This window comes from Priceomyces carsonii (genome assembly GCF_900007245.1).
Source record: "Priceomyces carsonii strain CBS4050 genome assembly, scaffold: Debaryomyces_carsonii_scaffold_5, whole genome shotgun sequence".
In the NCBI taxonomy this organism is placed as follows: Eukaryota; Fungi; Ascomycota; class Pichiomycetes; order Serinales; family Debaryomycetaceae; genus Priceomyces; species Priceomyces carsonii.
The window spans coordinates 884,448-898,069 of NW_026946678.1; the positions used below are offsets into that span (position 1 = coordinate 884,448).

Consider the following 13,622-nt stretch of genomic DNA (forward strand, 5'->3'; position numbering starts at 1 on the left):
TTTTTTTTTTTTGGACCGTCGAAGTTATTGAAGCCAAACACCGACATGTCTTAACTTTGACGAGTACTAAATCTGTGAGTTAAAATAGAAATCTTCCCGATAATCACATATATGAATGACTGCAATTTTTCGAGTGAGACAAACTATTCACTATTATCCAATATAACTTCAGTCCATGAGAACTGATAAAAAACTTATTTATACTTATATTGCTAACATCTAGTTAATATTCCCTATTCTATTAATGCCGATCGAAGCAGATTCTTAAAAATTTGGTGCGTAATAGGACCCATTAGAATTTTATTCCCCCAAAGTTTTGGTGGTTATCGAGCTCATAGCCTTAGTTACGCCAGGGAAGTATTAGATAGCATATGATGAGTTTTGCACAAAGATGGTACGGTACGGATGATGTTGAAGACGTTGAATAAGGTCTCACACTGCGACATTAACAATGTTCTATTTTAGGAATGAGCCTTCTATTTTTAATGGTCATCACAATTGTACGAGCAATTATTAACCTAGCGGCCGAATAATGTTTTACGTCTTCCCTCTTTCATCTTAGGAAGGTTTGGCGACTTTTTTCACGCTTTCATATCTCACCCCTTCATGAAATTTGCCAATAAGATATCATGTCTGACACATGTATGTTTCCAGGGCCTTCTGGGGGGCCACTTATAGTAAAACTGGTTTCATATTCCAATTCAATGGTTAACTATCTTTTTGTTAAACAATTCGCTTTTTACCCTTCAATTTTTGTCAAGCAAACGAGAAAGTGTTCTAGGTGTTGAGATGTCGCTTTTGAAGAGAGGCTTGTACTCTCCTTGACAAAGTATATTTTGTGAAACTTGAAGTGAGTCAGGTGCCTTCACTTAGGATCATTACTTACTTTGATAAATCAGCGACGTGAACACATTACGGCTGCATCTGTACATTCCATATTGTTCATATAAACTAGAGTTTAAGAGTAATTGATCCGTGATCGAAATCGATTCATTATGTCGCTGGAGCGTTGTGTTGGTGACATTCGACCAATCTATACTGCCAGCTGCACATAATTCAAATAATCATCGAATGAAATCATTTGACCATGGCAGTGTAATTGGTTTCTATGAAGACGGAATTTTTTTTTCTCATTACAAATACTACAACAGTCAGAAGCGATTTCGCAGCATATAGCTTAAGTTCGCTTCTGACTGTTATCGTATGCCAAAGTTTCTCAAAGTATTTGAGAAATGTGCACGAGCGAAAGTAAGGTGGGAATCACCATCTAAAGCCACCATAGTGCCAAGTAATGTAAATCTCCTCTTGACTTCCGGACGACCCACTAAGATACTGGCTTAGGCACGATGAATATTTTTTCCACTAACCCGTTACTGTTCTGCTATACAAGCCACACCTTTTCCTACGCTTAACTGACCAATCTTATGTCGTGTTCTTAGCTAGATTTCTTCGCTAAGTTAAAAATACTCTCTTGTTTGTTCTATGTTTAGTGGATTTACTGGGATTGCAAACTGCGGACCAGCAATAAAGAAATCCCCTCTTATCGTGTTAAAAATTATCTCATTCGGACTGGTATCGCAGACACTAAATATCCTATTATTGCTCGAAGTCATTCTTCCGTAAGCTATAGAATTTGCCATGGCAATATTTTCAGACGGGCAGATGACAGCCCTTCATCTTACGACACTCTTTCAACTCTTGAACTTGCCCACTGCTCGTGTAGTATCTTGGTTTCTCGGTGGAATCCAACCAAGTGCCTCATAACCATCTTGCAGTAGATAATTTCGCACTTTAAAACTTTCCAATCAGAGAGCATTTCACCATCAATACCACCGCATTTCTTAATCGGCCGAAAAGTCAGAGATAAAGTGAAAGTTATCAAAGAGGTGGCTAGATAATTGTAATCACTAAGTACAGTTAGCTTCCTAGATACGAATTTAGTGATACACTAGAGCATACAAGAGAACGGTTGAGAGTGGAAATAAGAAATAAATCCGAGCAAAATCCTTATCTATAACTGAGTTCAGTTTAATTAATAATAAGTAGAGTCAACAGTCAACTCAAGAAGCATAGGAGGGAATCAAGACAGAAAAAGAAATAGAGAAGTAGACAGATAAGATATAACATAAATATCAAGAGAGTAGAGATAAAGCAAGGGACAGGAGTAACTATGGAGGACCAGACGATATTTGACGGTGCAAGCAGTAACAATAGTGGGTCGAGCTATATACTTGGTATGCCCCCTAGTAGTATGATGCATGGGGAAGGGCTACACAGTATGATGATGATGGGTTATAAGGAAGACGAAGGATGGGCTTTGAATTCTGGTACCGGCGGTATCGGAGCCACAGTCAACGGCGAAAGTTATAATATGTACGAGGAAATATTTGACGAGAACAACCTTCACGATAATAGTGAAGAAGTCATGAGTAATTGGTCTTCCTCGACTTCTTCGTTGCGTAACTTGAACTACATTAATCATACAAATCATACCACGCCTGACTTTCCTAACTCCCCAAAGAAATCTGTCCAAACGAACCTGGGACCACCACAGGCTATAGGCTTCGCGGGTTACCGAAACCAAACTCTGCAGTCCCCGCAGAATAAGCAGCCACCTCAACAGCAGCAGCTGGCTCTGAGGTTAGGTAACGAAGGAAGGCACTCTTCAGCTTCTTCATTACCAATTGACCGGTTGAATTTATTATCATTGAAGCAACCGTTGAATGCGACACAGATCTCGAAATCACCTTCCCCTGAATATTACGGCACTAATAGAGATATCAATCAAGAGGAGCGTACGATCAATCCACGAGAACTATTTACTTCGAACAAAATTCCAGTTTCTATGTCTTCACCATCATTGACTACTCTATTTCGAAATGAAACGAGAAATTATAGGAATTATACTACCTCAAAATTACCTAGTAGTGGTGTCCAACTGCATCAAAAAAAGGGCAAGGTTCAGAATTCTCAAGTTCAACAACATCTGGAAAGTCAACCTCATATGACGCCTCAGACAATAAGTCAGAAGTTTGATTTTAAAATGAATGATGAATGCTTCAACGCAATCACGTATTGGTTGAATAATACTTTACAGACAGTAGACAACGATGACGAAAATATCGACAATTCTGCTGCTGAAATAATGGCGAATCCTACTGGTGTTATTAAATCGGGGTTCTATCACAAAAGAAGAAACTCGATTCAGTGTTATAGTCACATGCATGATGATGTTGGTTCTACATTTGCGGTTCCTCCTTCACTCCCTTCTAGTCAAGTTCCTAATTCTACTGCTGGTCAGAAGAAGAAGAGAAGAAAGTCACAAAATGGCTTTGACCTGGTGATGATATACTCAGGGATAGATATCAAGCCAGTGCCAAAGTCTAAGAGCCAAAATGAAGCAATCGAGGAGAATCCTGTGCCAGTTGCTGCTCCACCAATCAACCAAAGCAGGTCTAAGCAGACTTCTCCTGTTAAATCAAGTAGAGCATCCCCACAAACAACACCTAGGATAAACCAGAAAGAAAAGTTTGAGAGCTCATTAGATACAGAGGAAGAGGCTCCAGCCTTTCCCTGTCCTAACTGTGATAAGCATTTTAAAAGATCAGAACATTTAAAGAGACACCATAGATCTGTGCACTCAAACATAAGACCGTTTCATTGTAAATATTGTGATAAGAAATTCAGTAGATCTGATAATTTGGCTCAGCATTTGAAAACTCACTATAAGACAAACTCTAACGGTTCTACTACCATAATTTACGGCAACCCTAATGCTCACAACAGGAAGAAAAAGGATTCCAGTTCATTGAACAGTTGACTTTCATAATATCACCTCTCGCTTGCGTTTACGTATAGTATTTTGTTCTTCTTTTTTTTTTAATAGTATGTTTTAATCATTGGACGTTTCATTGACAGTAATAGTACTTCATAGCATGTTGGTGCCATCTCTTTAAAGTCGTCTGACATGCTAGTAATGATTTCTGTAGAAATGAAAAATCCGGGTAAAGTCATCTCGATGAACTATAAAAAGGGAAAGCTGGTGAAAGAAAGCAGAAATTTTTCACTCAATTTTTACAATGCTTTGAAGATATTATTATTGAACACTTTTAAGTTTGGGCTTATAGAATCTATTTATCTGTCCTTTGAAAGTCACTTAAAGAGTATACGCTCTTGATAAAGAATATCTAATACTTTTGTGCATACTGAAGATGATGAAACTAAGTATTCTTCTTTCCCAGTCTGATTCGACTATGACGACAGGGTTGATAATTGTCCTTTTAACAATAGCCTCTGTTGCAAGAGGTGTTGATTGGGCTTATACTTGCCAGTATTTTACGATTCTGATTCATATGCTATAAAGGGTCAATTTAGATATTTTTTCTCCTTTGGTTTTTTTACCTAATTTTGGCTTATGGTGGGTCAGCTAACGGCTGAGTACCTCGGAAGACAGATGATAGATTCATTTAAGCACACTCGTTAAGAGCGTGAAAGAAATTTTTTTCTCTTCAACAATTGAAGCTCATTAATCATTTGAAGTGATGAAAAATTCCATAAACATTCGCAGTTTCCTCGGTAGCATACATCAAGAACCCATCTTAGTATGCCGGTGACCGCTCATAGACCTTCCATGGATGTCTGATTCAAGAGATTTGAGAGTTTCGAAGTTGAAGAGTAAAATATATCTCCGTCATATCGTATTGCATCGTTTAACCATATATTCTTACTTGTAGAGTACTAAAAAGTTGCAACGAACTAGAATTATGACTTTTCACTAATTTAGGGACTACTTAAACCTGTAAAATAACTCGTTTCAAATCTTACCCTTTACGCTTGGTGTAGTCAAGGGCCATTGATAAGTACCAGGGTCGGAAAATACATAACCATGTTCATTTAAAAACTCCCTTAAATGCTTTGGTCCCTTGGATCCATATGGGTACTTTTCTAATTCTGGAGAATTTTCGCCTTCGATGTATTCAAGAAGAGGTGTAAATAACTTCCATGAGACGTCCAATTCATCATCTCTTACGAAGTTTGAATGATTACCAAGAAGACAATCTCTCAATAATGACTCATATGCCTCTGGGATCCAAAAGTCATGAGAATATCTTTTAGAATAAGTCAAATTCAAATCTGTCAATGAAGTTTCAGTAGAAACACCTGGAATCTTTGAGTTTATTTTCATGTAAATAGCCTCATCTGGTTGAATCCTGATGACCAACTCGTTTCTTTGAATTTCCTCGAACATACCCTTTGCGACTGGTTTGAACTGAACTCTAATCTCAACTTTAGATTCGTCCAAGGCCTTTCCAGCCCTCATGACGAAAGGAACGCCTTCCCATCTTTCATTATGACATTCAAGAGCGAGTGCAGCGTAAGTCGCACATTTAGAATCATTCTTCACTGTGTCATCATCCAAATAACCTGGCTTTTTACCATCTTCAGATTTGGCATATTGACCAACCAACATTCTTTTAGTATCAATTTCTCCAAAAGCTTTGAGGACTTTAACCTTTTCATCTCTGATAGCTTCTGGGTCAAAGGAAACGGGCCTTTCCATGGTTAATAATGTCAAAATTTGCAACAAGTGATTTTGCATAACATCCCTAACGATTCCAATCTCATCGAAGTAACCACCTCTTCCCTCAGTGCCGAAGGACTCCTTGAAGGAAATTTGAATTGATTTGATATGATTCTTGTTCCATGCTGCATTCATAATTTCATTTCCAAATCTCAATACCAATAAGTTCTTTACCATTTCTTTACCCAAGTAATGATCAATTCTATACAACTCATCTTCAGTAAATAGTGGTGCTAAATTGTCTTGCAACTCCCTGGAAGTTTTCAAATCACGACCGAAGGGCTTCTCAACAACGAGCCTGATAGCACCTCCTTCGACGTAAACGTTAGTCTTCAAGTGTTCAGCTACTCCGGTAAAGGCAGACGGTGGTAAAGCCAAGTAAAACAACCTTTCTGGTCTTGTAACATTGTTATCCTTCTCATACTTGACAATCTTCTCATTCAATTCCTTGTATCCAGAGTCGGTGTCGTAAGCACCGGAATGGTAAGTAACCATTTTGAGAAATTCATCAACCTTGGGCTTGTTCTTCTCATCCTTTATGTCAAAGTGGTCTGCAATTCTCTTCTTAAAGTCATCGATGTCTAGCTTCGATCTTGCATAACCAATTATCTGTACAGTCGATGGTAAGAGACCTTGACGAAAGAGTCCAAAAAGAGCAGGAAATGTCTTCTTTTTAGCCAAGTCACCAGAAGCTCCAAAGATAACGATGCTAACGTATTTGCCTAATGCGTCGTTTGCCATTGCTATATAATTTAATATTATAAGTTAATCCCTTTGGTTCCTGGTAATATTTCACGTTACAAATGTTCTTGTCGATAGTTAAGGATAAATTTCAGCCTATTTTCTATCGTAAATACTTTTTTTTTCTATCGTCGGTCCGTCGTTTGCCTTCACGCTTATTAGCAACCTACAATCGAAACTGTTCTCGGTTCTTGCTCTTTAAATAACAAGGTTGCTCACTCAATTGCTGAATCGAAATCAATTCCACCTGTAATGTGAAATATATACTTTATACTAAATTCTAATTGAATATAATTATAGAATTAGTGTCCAGCTTGGAAAGTGATGGGTATGATTCATTAGTGGCCCAAGGGAATTATCAGTATGGGCAATTTTCAATGCCTGATCGGAGAACCGGGCACCGTAACCACGTGAGCATTCATCTCGACCGGGAGACGATGATTAATACGAGAGAAGAACTGATAACGAAGGAGCCCTATAGACATTGAATTGCAGGGTGGCATCTGTAGTGGCCCTCATGAAGTCGAAATCTCTAATCAATTGAGTGGCTAGGTATCTTTAGTAGACAGTAATGGAGCATTGGTTATAGGGATGCGGGTTGACAGTTTTACGAGTGAGTATCGGGAACCAAAGGTGGGAATGCGGAAGACAATAACGGATGAGAGGCGTTAAGAAAAGGCTGGAGAAAAGGTTGGAGTAAGAGGCTGGAGTAAGAGGCTGGAGTAAGAGGCTGGATAACGGAAGTTCTTACACTACCACACACTACTAAAAGAGAAGAAAGATGGAATTACTTTAATATATATATATACTTTTCAGGGCAGATTCCTATCATATTGATTCTTTATTGTCTAAAAAGGGAGTGGTCTTTATAAGCCTATAGTTAAAAAGGGGCCAATGGTCCATGTAGAAGTATGTAGTGCGAGAACTTTTTTTGCTCAAGCTTGTTATTGCATGAGCATGCAATTTACTCAAGAGTCACCCGCAGTAGTAGTTTTGGGGTCAGGACGGGCCTCGGTATTCTCAGGTTCAGCATGGGAAGATTTAGACAACGATTCTGTCGCATGATGGTCTTCATCATCATCAATCTTGAACATTTCGTCGTGATCCTGGTCAGCCAGTGGATCATACTGCTCAAATAACCTATCTCTGGCTTCATCTGTCTGTCTATCGTACCGTCTCTGGTCGTTTCGGGGACCCAAGTCCAAAGAGTCTTCGTCATCTTCGACGTTACTGTCGGAGTAATCTTCGCCCGGGATAATATCAAATTCGTATTCGTCTCTTCTTCTTCTTCTCCTGGAACTACCTGGTGTCTTGTGGAATCTCATAAACACTATGACTATAATAAACCCGAGTACAGCCAAGGCCATAAAGTACTGACCAGTATGGTCAGACGTATAATGCTTATTTTTGCCTTCCTCAGGATCCAGTGTTGCACTTTGATGTCCACTTTGCCCAGCTTTGCTCGTCAGTGTTGTATGTGATGACGACGTTTTGCTTGTTGTTTTGTTTGGCGCCTTGGTAGTTTCTTTGCTTTTCTGTGTACTAGATGTGCTCGTAGTCGTAGGTACAGCATTTTCTTTCGTAGATGTCTTTTCATTTTTCAACTCATCTAATCTATCTCTTCTTTCCGCTGCATAATCTTTTCCAATGTCGAATTTTTCTGCCTTTTCAGGATTACTAGACTCTCCGAAGAGCTTCATAGACCAACTCTTGAAATGTATATGATTTGGTTCCTGATGCTTATCACCAAAGACCTCAAGAGTCCAGTTACCTAATCCAGACTCACCCCAATGTGCAACGGACATAAAATTCCAATCATTAAATCCCGACTTAGATGAATCCAAAGGGCGGAACACTGCGAGATTGCTCACGACTCCGAAAGGAGAAGTAATTTTAATGCCTACTCGACCTCTATAGGATGCATCTACATTCACATTGACTGTGATATGCTCCACCCTTTTAAAATTAGTGACCTTGAGATCATCCTCAGTGACGGTCACGATACTTTTCATCAGCCCATTGTCGTCATTGGTTACTGTTACTCTCTTGTCAATATTCACTGAATCTGAATAGTACCAAGTTTGGGGGTTCACGTTCTTCCATGTCTGAGCAAAATGCGCTAGTTTATATGCATCAAGCTTTCCGAAGCCGTACCTATGAGAGTACTTCCTTCCTATCGCCGTCATCTGATAATTGCCATCATCTTCATTTATAGGAACTGCGCTTAATGCTGACACGTATTGAACATCTCTCCAAGTTAAGTTGCTGTTTGCCTGTAAGACTAAAGAGTAGATTCCAGCTGCCAAAGGTGCAGCAGCTGAGGTTCCCCCATGTAAGGATGTACATTTCTTTCTGATATCAGTCGTGTGGATGTGTTCTCCGGACCCAGCAGAATATGTAACAACCATTACAGCCGAGCAAGCTTCGGAATAAGTTGGGTAAATTCCTTTATGGTCAACGGCACCAACCGTTATAGAATAAATAGAGTTTGTATAACCATCAAAATTACAAGAATCTCCAAATCTAGCTCCATTTCCTGATGCAAAAACATAAACTGATCCTTTATTTTTCCTTCCCTCTTGTATCCCTTTTACCATAGCCTTTCTGACTATGAGGTCAGGACGAGCAAGTGTTCTTCCGTCATCTGTAGGACCCCAAGAACATGAATAGATGTCATTTACGTCAAGACCATACATCATGGCTGCTGCTTCGTCTGCTGCAGTAATAGATCCCGATAATATTCTGATTCCACTTACCTGAGAATCGTATGCCACACCAATACCACAAACGTCATTTCTGACTGCTGCAATTTCTCCCGCACATCTGGTTCCATGATAATCATCTGCAAGACTCGGAAAAGGGTTGTTTCTATTGTCATTAAAATCCCATGACCCTTGCAAGTTAAAATTATCTTTTAAATCCATGCTTTCATAATCCAAACCGTCATCAACTATTGCTGTAACTATTCCCTTACCTGTGATCCCTTCATACCACAATCCCGAAGCATTCACATCATGACCGGGATACAACGTATTAATTAAATGCCACTGCAGGTTGAAAATCGGGTCCTTGATGCTAAGCTCTTTACTTACCTTTTTAATCCTTTCCTGGGCAGAGTCCGTTGCTCCCCCTCTCTTGTCAATAATATTCTTCTCTTCATCTGTCATTGGAACAGGCATCCTTCTCTCTAATCTTTTAGGGGGTAGCATGTGGATCGATTTGATATCCTGATTATTAACTAGGTCATCAAAGTCCTCTTCGAATCCAGGAGATCTCTTAATTAAATGTTCATTGTTTGAGTTGAAATTTCCCAAAAATTCATTGTGAGGGTGACTTTTGTTTATACTGAAAACATAGTGATCATCAAGTCCTATAATCGGATGCTCAAACTCATAGTCCTGATGCTGCTTTAAAAATGACTTCAAAGGCTCACTTTTGTCTGATGCTTGCAACTCTACCACGAAATAATTCTTATTGTTGTAATCTCTTGTAGGTATTTTTTTCGAAGATGATAGATAGACCCATAATATGAGTGCAATCATGAGCTTTCTAATCAAAATCGACACCATGATAAAGAACTGTTTGTGATATTATTAACGTATGAATGAAAACAAAAAAAAAAAAAAGAATTAACGACTGTAGATCGGATCTTCCTGTTAAAAGGAATTAGAAAATGATCTTTGATTATGTTAACAACTAAACTCTTTAAAGCCCTCTAGTCTTATTGAATAGTGTATCTTGTGAAAGCAAGGTTTTATGTGCGATTTAACATTTCCATTACGTTGTATTTTAGTGAAAATCAACCGATTATGTAATAATGGAACACGTCGTTTAAAGGCCTTCTTTAGCACACATTGAGGTGACTATAAAACAAACGGAAAGCCATCTAATATAGAATCATCTTCGTATACACTAAGCAAGGAGGATATATATCTAGCTAATAACAGGATTTGAGGTTTTAAGGGAAATTTTCTTTGTTGTTATTGGTAGAATCTCTAATATGATCCAAATCAAAAGGATTTGGCCATTATTGGCAATTGCCTGTTGTGTTTTGGCTGATACTGATGAAGACAGCATGGAGGGTATGGGTGACCGTGTCGAATTCCACCCTATTAATGCTGGCTCAAAAACATTCCATTGGATATGCTCTCTAGCATTGTTATTGGTGCTACCTTCAGTTTCTTCGGTGTTGGCATTTGCGGACCGGTTACATTGGTCTTTAGTGTTTCAGTTTGTTTCAACAGCGTACTCTGTCTTCGAAAGCCTCTTTCTTGATTTTCCTGACAATAATAACCATGAGAATCGTACGTCGAAAGGTACGAGCTGGTTCTTGAGCATTCTATTTGGAGCTACAGTATTTATTGGAAGTCTAATTAACGGTTCCAATATGGTCATTAATAAATTTTACCCACATCTCGGCTCTAAGTCTCTGACTGGGTGGTCTTACAAGGCATATAAGGCACTTTCTGTCTTGGTCGTTTTAACTGGTTGGGTGAGGGTCTGTATGGCACCTGTTGCGTTGTTCGGCTTTTGCTACGGAAAGCATACTGGTCAATGTATAGCTCATGGAATTATGGGGCTGGCTTTTGTTGGCTATTCTTTCGTTTTGAGTCTTGTCTTGGTAATACCCTGGATCAGGAAACACCATTTGGTCGATAATAGTAACCCAAATGTCAAGTCTCAGGAGTTCTATGACTCGTTCTTGATGTGTATTTGGGGCATTGTGAACACTTTCACAGAGCATAGGTGGGGCACGGAAGATTGGTCTATGGGTGATTACCAACACACGGCGATGGGTATAATATGGTGGGCTGGTGGTCTATTGGGTATTTTTCTAGCTAGAAAACGTAACAGGACCTTCATCCCAGCCTTACTTTTAATATTCACCGGTTGGTCTATGTCTCAACATGTTCAGCATCTGCAAATATCAACCAAAGTTCATGGTGTTTTCGGAATTGCTCTAATGGCCGCTGGAGTTAGCAGAATAATTGAAATTCTGATGCTCTTGAAAGACGCTCCGTGCAGTGAAAATGGAAATATACTCGCCTTCCAATACCTTCCTCCATTTTGCTTGACTTTGTCAGGTATTATGTTCATGGCTGCAAATGAGGAACAACTTATACTCGTATCGCAGTTGGGGTCTGATCATTCGGCTTACGTATTGGTAGTATCAGCAGCAGCTTTTACAATTTACTTATGGTTACTTTTACTCCTAACATTTTACTTGAAACTAGTGGGTTATGATTTTGACGGTAGACTTGGCTTTGAAAGTGACTATGATCAAGTTGGCAGCAACGTAGCGGAAGAGTTCGAGCTTGGGGACTTAAGTGATGAAGAGAGAGAACAATCATAAAATAGAATTTTGCATTTTCCTTTTTTTTCTTATCGAAAAGCTTCTGAGAGAGGCTTTCAGTGTATATATAGCTTTAAACTACCTGTGTTCATATATACATATATATATTTTGTAGATATATATAGTAGATCCCTGCATTATTACGTTTCGCCGTTGAGTCACGTGGTCTCTTATCATTAAACATCACGTGATTGTGCTCATCACTATTTGCTAATCGAATCTACTTTTAACCATTAGTCAGATAGAATTCTTATTATTTCTAAGATACTAGTACACCAGACTTATAGAGATAATAGAAAAGCATTCTATATTCTTACTCCATTAGAGCTTGAATATTAATTATGAGTGCTATATTATCAGCAGATGATTTGAATGATTTTATTTCACCCGGAGTTGCATGCATCAAGCCTATAAATGAAGAGAAGAAGCTGACTGAGCGAACGAGCATAGGAGAAGTTGAGATACAGATAGATGAAAATGGTAAGCCATTGGAGATATCAAAGATAGATGGAAAGCAAGCTAATTTGTCGCCGGCCCAAATATCTTTGTCCGATTGTTTAGCATGTTCAGGATGTATTACATCGGCTGAAGAAGTGCTTGTTGCTCAGCATTCACACAACGAGTTAGTAAAGGTTCTTCAAGAAAAAGAGTCTGGTACATGTGATAAAATCTTTGTCGCCAGCATATCGCATCAGTCTCGCTCCTCCTTGGCAACAGCTTACAATTTGTCTGTGGAGGAAATAGATAGGCTCCTTTTGAATCTACTTATAAATCAGTTTGGTTTTAGCTACGTGGTTGGAACTGCTGTAGGAAGAAAGCTTTCGTTGTTGTACGAAGCCCAAGGCATAATAGAGAAAAAAGAAGCTAACTATGAGGGTCCTACATTGTCATCTATATGCCCTGGCTGGGTCTTGTATGCTGAGAAGACTCATCCTCATGTCTTAAATCGTGTTTCCAATATTAAATCACCCCAGCAAATTACTGGGTGCTTACTCAAATCATTAGCGGCACAAGAACAGGGCGTCAAAAGAAGTGAAATCTATCATCTCTCAATAATGCCATGTTTTGACAAAAAATTGGAAAGTGCAAGGCCCGAACAAGAAGATCCCGAAACAGCTGATGTTGACTGTGTATTAACTGCCAAGGAGTTAGTCACATTACTAGAGCAACACCAAGATAGATACCTGTTGTTTCCTTCAAATTTCCAAAGCATTTTAAATTCATCTGAGTCGATATCTAATTTGTACCGAAAAGCTTCGGTCCCAAATTGGCCATTTTCAGAGCTATCCTGGACGAACGATAGTGGATCAGCATCGGGCGGCTATGGGTTTAATTATTTGATAATGACAAAGATACACTTGACATTAAAGTATCCAGATATTTACCAGGAAGCCAATTTTTCCTTGAATACAGTAGCTGGTCGCAATACCGACGTCTACGAAATACGTTTGATGCATGATGGAAAGACAGTAGCTAGCTCTGCTGTTGTTAATGGTTTCAGGAACATCCAAAACTTGGTAAGAAAATTAAAGCCATCAAACTCAACCGTTGTCAAATCTAATCCTCTTGCTTCAAGAAGGCGTGCCAGGATGGGTGCATCTCTGTCTTCTCAGGAATTAGCAGATCCTTCTAAATGTGATTATGTTGAGATAATGGCATGTCCCAACGGATGCATTAATGGAGGTGGCCAAATTAGTCCTGCTTCTGGTGTTAATAACAAGGATTGGATAAATAAAGCTTTGGAAAACTATGCTACAATTCCTATTACTGATTTATCTCTGAGTGGAAATTTATCTATCTCGTCTATAATGTCATGGTGTCAAAACTTCTGTCGGGACTTCGATATCAGTGAGTCTAGGCTCTTGAAAACCTGGTTTCATGAGTTGGAACCTTCAAATGACCCAAATGCTGTTTTGCTTGGTGCAAAATGGTAACTTCATATAACAT

The 13,622-nt window shown here is 39.0% G+C and overlaps 5 protein-coding genes across 5 annotated transcripts; 3 read left to right on the top strand and 2 right to left on the bottom strand.

Moving 5' to 3' along the window:
* Positions 1-2,170: 2,170 nt before the first annotated feature.
* On the top strand, positions 2,171-3,820 carry MSN4 (stress-responsive transcriptional activator; the record flags this gene model as incomplete). The annotated part of the gene is made up of 1 exon (XM_062954812.1): positions 2,171-3,820. One exon carries the CDS (start codon positions 2,171-2,173, stop codon positions 3,818-3,820), a length of 1,650 nt encoding a protein of 549 aa, XP_062811477.1.
* Positions 3,821-4,813: 993 nt separating this feature from the next.
* ZWF1 (glucose-6-phosphate dehydrogenase) lies at positions 4,814-6,322 on the bottom strand (the record flags this gene model as incomplete). Its single annotated transcript, XM_062954813.1, has 1 exon — positions 4,814-6,322. One exon carries the CDS (start codon positions 6,320-6,322, stop codon positions 4,814-4,816), a length of 1,509 nt encoding a protein of 502 aa, XP_062811478.1.
* A 968-nt stretch (positions 6,323-7,290) lies between these two features.
* On the bottom strand, positions 7,291-9,891 carry KEX2 (kexin; the record flags this gene model as incomplete). Its single annotated transcript, XM_062954814.1, has 1 exon — positions 7,291-9,891. The coding sequence occupies one exon, from the start codon at positions 9,889-9,891 to the stop codon at positions 7,291-7,293; it is 2,601 nt and encodes an 866-aa protein (XP_062811479.1).
* A 431-nt stretch (positions 9,892-10,322) lies between these two features.
* Positions 10,323-11,675, top strand: PRCAT00004793001 (uncharacterized protein; the record flags this gene model as incomplete). The annotated part of the gene is made up of 1 exon (XM_062954815.1): positions 10,323-11,675. One exon carries the CDS (start codon positions 10,323-10,325, stop codon positions 11,673-11,675), a length of 1,353 nt encoding a protein of 450 aa, XP_062811480.1.
* A 341-nt stretch (positions 11,676-12,016) lies between these two features.
* NAR1 (Nar1p) lies at positions 12,017-13,609 on the top strand (the record flags this gene model as incomplete). Its single annotated transcript, XM_062954816.1, has 1 exon — positions 12,017-13,609. The coding sequence occupies one exon, from the start codon at positions 12,017-12,019 to the stop codon at positions 13,607-13,609; it is 1,593 nt and encodes a 530-aa protein (XP_062811481.1).
* Positions 13,610-13,622: the final 13 nt, after the last annotated feature.